The sequence below is a fragment of the Arachis hypogaea genome, chromosome 6 (genome assembly GCF_003086295.3).
Source record: "Arachis hypogaea cultivar Tifrunner chromosome 6, arahy.Tifrunner.gnm2.J5K5, whole genome shotgun sequence".
NCBI classification, from domain to species: Eukaryota; Viridiplantae; Streptophyta; class Magnoliopsida; order Fabales; family Fabaceae; genus Arachis; species Arachis hypogaea.
The window spans coordinates 109,826,270-109,833,351 of NC_092041.1; the positions used below are offsets into that span (position 1 = coordinate 109,826,270).

General features: G+C 35.4%; 1 protein-coding gene across 3 annotated transcripts; it reads left to right on the forward strand.

The window, feature by feature from the left end:
• Positions 1–835: 835 nt before the first annotated feature.
• On the forward strand, positions 836–4,682 carry LOC112755621 (uncharacterized). Of its 3 annotated transcripts, none has more exons than XR_003179052.3 (5): positions 845–1,169; positions 1,310–1,488; positions 1,869–3,258; positions 3,985–4,149; positions 4,289–4,682. XR_003179052.3 is itself a non-coding variant. In XM_025803829.3 (3 exons), the coding sequence occupies exon 3, from the start codon at positions 1,871–1,873 to the stop codon at positions 3,131–3,133; it is 1,263 nt and encodes a 420-aa protein (XP_025659614.1). In that variant the 5' UTR covers positions 836–1,169; positions 1,310–1,488; positions 1,869–1,870; the 3' UTR covers positions 3,134–3,828. The 3 variants fall into 3 exon arrangements, 1 of the variants encoding a protein (XP_025659614.1); XR_003179053.3 differs by having other exon boundaries at positions 4,293–4,682; XM_025803829.3 differs by lacking the exons at positions 3,985–4,149; positions 4,289–4,682 and having other exon boundaries at positions 836–1,169; positions 1,869–3,828.
• Positions 4,683–7,082: the final 2,400 nt, after the last annotated feature.

Here is a 7,082-nt window from a genome sequence, read left to right on the forward strand (position 1 = left end):
CATTTGTGTTTGGACTTGGTTCTGCTCATTTGCTTCATTAACAAACTATAAGTCTATAATGATCAGTATAACTTGAATTTATTTTCCTGACTTTCTAACAAGTAATTTTCATTGTGAAGTTCATTTCTGTTTATACTGCCAAATCGTGCAACTAGGTATAACAATCAATTTATGTCTTAAATACGCGTCTAACCCAATATCGTAATACTGCAATATACTTATTTGTTCGTTTGCAATACATTTGATATGCGTCCAACCCAGCATCGTGATATGCGTCTAACCTAGTAGATGTTAAAAGTTTTATCTTACAGCACCATAGAATCCCCTTTTAACTATTAACTAATTTTTTTTTGTTTGCAATACATTTAATACATTGATACTCTATTTGTTCTCTAATGATAAGTGTCTCTTCCTAATTTTGTTTTTATATCAAATTAATTGTATTTTCAGATTTCTAATAACTTATTAATTAATTTATAGATACCTTTTAAATATTTATTGAAAATAAAATATTAGTTAATATCATGAATTCATGATCATAGAGAGAAAATACATTGTGATTATAGCAATAATTTGTCTTTTACTTTTACCTTCAAATTTGTAAATATTTAAGAAAATTTACTGATTATTTTAATCAATATATTCGATTAAAGAAGACAATTAATTTGAAAAGAATGAATAATGTATTTGAAGAATAAAAAATCTCTATTTTGATTCTTTTAATCAATATCCTTAAAGCACTGTTAAAAAAAATATTGAGAGAGTTAAAACTTAAAAATTTTATTTTATTTTAAATATTTAATAAAAGAATGCACTCTTTAGTTGAATATTTTTTAAACAGACCAAACAGGGTGTTGAAAAAAACTAAAAAAAAAAAACACAAAGAAAGAAAGAAAGAAAGAAAGTGAGTGCAAAAACAAAAGAGGAAGAGGAACACTGTTAAGAGCGATCGAAAAGCTTCGCACTCACACAGAGGAAACAAAGCTCAATACATAATTTCAATTTTCAGCAAACAAAATAAATTCAAAAAAGGGGGAAACAAAACGAGAGAGAAAGAGATATATGTGTATACAGAGAGCGCCATAAGCCATAGTCGAAGCTTCGAAGATTCGGAATCAGCAAGTTCCGAGGTTCGAGATTTCTATGCAAATTCTCTGAACTGCGCTGAGGTCAGAGCACAATCAATAATAAACTTCAAAGCTTTATTTACGTCGTTGTTCTTCATTGTGCTTCCTTCCATTGTTGCAAATTTCAAGAAAATAAAAACTCTGGCGTTGCTCAATTTCGTTCAACTAAGTCGTCTTTTCAGGATTTGGAGTTCGGAGCTCTCGAATTTCGCGCGACAATGAGGATTTCTGCTTTGATGCAAGTGGTGTTGTAATGCTCACGCTTCGCGCTTTTACGACGCAACGGGCATGGTGTTTCATGCCCCGAGTTTGGTGATTCAAGCTTAGGGTTTTGATTTGCCACGCAATTCGTTGAATTCAGGTTAGTTTCAATGTTTCCGTGCTCGGAGCTAGCACGTTCCATTTGCGGTTTTGATCTCTAGGGTTCAGGTGTTTGGGATGTTGAGATTTAGCTTTTGCATTATTTGGTGTATTCGTTTGTAAATTTTGAGCTATAGTGTAACTGTTTTTCAGTTTCAGAATTGTAACTTTCTGATATGTTACTGTTATTGGTATGATTTGTGCATCCGGTTGTTGTAGTATTCAGGGCTTATGGTAGTTTGATTTGTTTAAATGATATGGGAGAGGGTAGATTTTGGTTTCTTTGCAAATAGAAATAACTGTAATTCAGTTGAAATTGATGTTCCGGGTTGGTTGGTTATTTGCTGATTTGTTGTCTGCTGTATGAATCTTTCTGTTCAGAGATGCAACCACAGCAGAGCTCTAGAATTGATTTGGTCGAATTGAAAGCACATATTGTAAAGAAGGTTGGAGCTGATAAGTCGAAGCGTTATTTCTATTACTTGGGAAGGTTTTTGAGTCAGAAGCTGAGAAAGAATGAGTTTGACAAATTGTGCTTTCGGTTACTCGGAAGGGAGAACATTCCATTGCATAATCATTTTATAAGATCAATTTTGAAGAATGCTTGCCAAGCGAATTCCGCACCACCAGTACAGCCATCCGGTACTCCGAAATCAGTGGCACATGCTTCTAACATATCTCCTAGTAGACAAGATGGACATGAACAGAGTGTTACCAACTTCCAAAGTCAAAATCAAAACGCACCCATTTGGTCAAATGGGGTTCTGCCAGTCTCCCCACGCAAGGTTCGGTCTGGAATGCGTGATAGGAAGCTTAAAGATAGACCAAGCCCTCTTGGACCAAATGGGAAAGTTGACTCTGTTGTTCATCAATCCACAGCTACTGAAGACAGTGGTAGTAAGGTTGAAATGGAGAATGGAACACTTAGTCATTGTGATTATCAAAGGCCCATACATCATCTTAAAGCAGTTGCCGAGCTACCTGAGAATGAAATAGGGGATGTTATTCAGAGACCTGCCGAAAAGTCAAGAATACATGACAAGGGGCCAACCAAAACATCGATTGTTGAAGATGGGGAAGAGGTGGAGCAGTTAAACCACGTCAGTTTTTCTAGAAGTCCCCTGACAGCACCGCTTGGAATTCCTTACTGCTCTGCTAGCGTGGGTGGGACCCGCAAAGCAGTGCCGGTTAGTAGCAGTAGTGATTTTGTTAGTTGTTGTGACAGTGGTAGCTTGTATGATACAGATACATTGAGAAGGCACATGCAACAGATTGCCATGGTACAGGGTCTTGGAGGTGTTTCTTTAGAATGTGCAAACACTTTGAACAATATGGTAGATGTGTACTTGAAACGCTTAATCAGGTCTTGTGTTGATTTAGTGGGCGCTCGGACTACAAATCATTCAAGGAAGCCCCTTGTCTCTAAACAGCAGATTCAGGGGAAGGTCATGAACGGCATATGGCCAAATAATCTTTCACATGTGCAGAGTGTTGGTGGCCTGGTAGAACATGAGCCCGAACACAGACCACCCTGCTCTGTATCTTTGCATGATTTTAAGATTGCCATGCAGCTAAATCCACGTCAGCTTGGAGAAGATTGGCCTCTGTTGTTAGAGAAAATTTCTATGCAGTCCTTTGACGAATAACACATGTACTAAAGTTTTTCTTCTTAAGCAAAGATTGGGTCTGTTTATTAAGGTTCTGTAAGGCTCTGGCAAGTTCGGTGTTCATTAGCACAATTAGTTCTGCTCTCATTGCCAGGAGGAACCAGGTGAGACTCATCTTGGAAAACTTCTAGCTCTTCCAGACTCAAATACAGGTTCTGAGTGCTAGTTGAAGGGCTAGTATGGATCACAGTTCACAGATTTATTTAACTGCAACCAGGGGTGCTATCAAATCAAGCCCATGATTGGTTGTGCTGTTGTATGTTTAGCATTGATGTTGGCTGTATTTGCCATTGTTAAAGATCATAAGGTTTTTCTTTCTGCTTGCAGCCAATCTCTTAATAAAATTATCAGGTAGTAAGCCCATCCCAGGCATCCACGTGTCACAGTCATGTGAGTCCAGTTCCCACCATTTTGTTCGAGCATGTAATGTGCATCTTCCTACATGATCGATTGATGTCAATGTTTGGTGGATTGTAATTCTCTAGAGGATTTATTTTGAATGTTGTATGGGCAGTGCATGCTTTGCTAGGTGTGTCAAGACCAACATACAATGTGTAGTGTGAAAAAAACTTGTTCCCAAAAGCTGTTTTCTCTGACATGTATTCTTTCCCACTTTGAAATTCAAATATAAAAAATTGGTGTGAAAAAAATCTTACATGCTTTTGCCCTCTCAATCAGGCTCGTTCATTCATTCATTCTTTCTACCTACCCCTCCGGGTCTCTTTTTAATGTTATCGTTACTATTATTATGCTGCATCACAAAAAGAAAAATTACCAAAGCACACTTTTTCTTGTTTCATTTTTATCTCTCTTGGCTGCATCAAAATAAGGCTCAACCCCAAGAACACCAGGAACAGACTGTCGGCCTAAGAATTGCAAAGAACCAGGTTGACTGGGGAAGAATGGAGATACACTGGAAAATACCAGGATGGAACAAAGATCAGGGATCAGCCTGAAAGGAGAACGATGGAGAGACTGAGAGAACTGGTTGTGAAGTAAGGATCTCTCAATCTCACTTTCTTCCCTGTCATACACATTTTTCCACACTCCTCTCAGCCAGCTCATTTCTCAAATAAACTAAAACGATGAACATTTGATCTCTCTTTCTTGATTTCTCTCTCATTATCTTCAAAGGTAGTGTGGTGAGAAATGGTGGCCTGGAAGCTCTCTTGGCCAGAGAAGATTACTCAGAGGAGGACGGATGTGAAGAACAAGAAATGGGAGCAAGGAAAGAATGGCATCGAGTGAGAGAAACGGCTGCAATGATGGGTATTAAAAAGGTGATTGAAGGGGTTGATGGTGGTGACTGTGGAGAGCAGGGGGTCCTAGGTAGGTGTTTTTTAAGGTTATACTATTGGGCTCTAAGGGATGTGAGGCAATAGCCAAATTAAAATGAAGTGTAGGTTTACAACATTTTTTTTCCATACAAAAACATAAGTCTTTTCTGCATTTGTTTATAGAATACTGTAATATTATGGAATTTATTGAGTCTTTATTCATGTTCATTAAATTGGGTTCATGATTTCAACATGGCTTCAAGAAAAGCAGAAGCAGCTAGTTAGTTTTAGGCTCTTCTTGTGTTCCTAAATTATGAGTATTGTTCAAAAACTGTTATATGCTCTGCATTTTTTCCCCAATGGTACCCTTTTTCTTAAGCTTGGTGATCTTTCAGCTACTTATGGGTTGTGAAGAACTGTGATATTTGATTCTCTCAGGCAAATAGGATAATACATGGTAGAATGGAAATGAGAAGCAGATGCACTAGGATTCGATGCCATCAATTTGAACAAAAATCAAAATACTGATGTTTTGCCATGTAAAATAATCTCTTTCCGTAAAGTACTAAGGTTAATTTTTTGTTTGAACTTCTATCATTTTGAGTAAACTGATGTTGCAACTTGCAGTTTAGAATTAAGGCTTGATCTTGTGGAGTTTTGCAAATTATTTATGTATTTGTCATTATTTATTTATTTATTATGTATACTTCAGTTGACAGTAACAAGGTTGTCCTCAAATCAAGTACGGATTGTAGGCCTGCAGCATAGGGATATATATACACATTTGTTCTATTTTTGGTGTCATTATGTGATCTCAAAGTTATAGCTGTAAAAGGATCTTTGGAGATGAAATTCAGAGTGATAACCATCACATTGTGTGAGGTTCTAGCCTAGGAAGAGAGTTGGAGATGAAATTTAGAGTGATAACCGTTGCATTGTGTGTTGGTTCTATCCTAGGAAGATAGAGCAGAAACTGTTGCCATGAGGCAGAACAGTTTCAGAAGAACATATTATGTAAGAGGGAAAAGGAATAAACCAAAAGTTAACTTATATGACAGACGAGATATTTTGGTAAAGTTAATATCTTTAACAGACTAGGTTGACAATTAAAGGTACTTGCTTACTTAGTGTTGATGATCATTGTTCTTCCTGTTTTCATACTCATATATATATATATATATATATTGATGTGTATATTTTGCTTACCTAGTAGGATAAAGCTTTGTTGTTATTGTTGTAAAAATTATAAAGTCAAGATTATTTCAAGCTGAGGATGGACTTCGAAAATGTGGTATATCTCCATTATCGGTAGATGGATAAAATCTACTGAATCTTCACTGGTGTTGTGCCTTTTGGAGGTATACCATAAAGAGGTGAGCTCATTGTCCAAAATTATGTATAGATGGTCCTTTTGGTTCTGCTTCTCAAGACCATGTAAACTATGGCATTGTGGTACTGATTTTCTTTGGCATTGGACCCACAACTTCCATTAGCATCTGTAAAGATGTAGCTACAACACAGTGATCATGTAGGGGCTTTTATGTATATAGTCTGCTTTATATTTTTTGATGTTATAGTGCATAATGCTAAAATTCAATTTGATCATCATCTTTTCCATTAAGTAAACACCAAAATTTTGATATTTGTAATAAAGCAGTTTCAGATAATGCAGTAACTTAACAAAGGGTGCACTTAAGCATATATTTGATCAGAAGAGAGCAAAACTGCTTTGACTGGGTTAGAGATATGATGAATGAAATTTACAACTTCAAACATGAATCAGGTATGTCTTAACTGACAGTACAACCTTATTATTGTCTCATTCTTGCATAAGTAATATCATGTTAAATAATTGATATAAAGACAGCATCAATTATGTCATGATATACCCAAGCTGTATTAACATGATGTGTGAGAATATATTAAATGTTTTAAAAGTGTAATATGTTTGACCTTAGAAGATGATAGGTGATTCATTACTATTTGTGTCAGGATTGGTTTGTAAAGATGATAAAAAGACGAGATTAGCACTCCAACCTATAAGCTGACGCCGAGGTTTTTTTTTTTTTTTTCTAACTATTTCTCATGATGTTGTCTCTCTTTTAGGCTGCATTAGATTTACAAATTACCTGTTTGAGTCATTGCCAACTGCTTGCTGTTAATTGAAATGTAGTGCAATTAGAAATAACAGTGAACTATGTCTATTCATGCTAGGTGGGTTTAGTGCTAGAAGCGAGTCAATTCTGTTCCTGAACCAACTTGACTTCGACTCATTAATAACTTGATAAGCGGAGCTTACGAGTTTATGAGCCAAACTTGAGCTTGGATTTGAATTCTTATATATTAAATGAGTCGAGTTTGACTTTTGGTAAACTAAGCTAAGCCAAGCTCATTGGTTTATGAGCTAACTTGATTATATAATTAGTTAATTACCATAATTATAATTTTATATTACTTATTATAAATTATAGATATTTACATTATTGTTAATATATATTACTTATTTTATATTCTTAATTTATAATAAGTGTGCACCATATTTATTGATCTTTTGATATAAAATTTATAGTTATCTTTATTTTCATAATATATATGATATGATAAAGTATATAGACTAGAGATAATATATATAATTGAAGTGTTTTTTATAT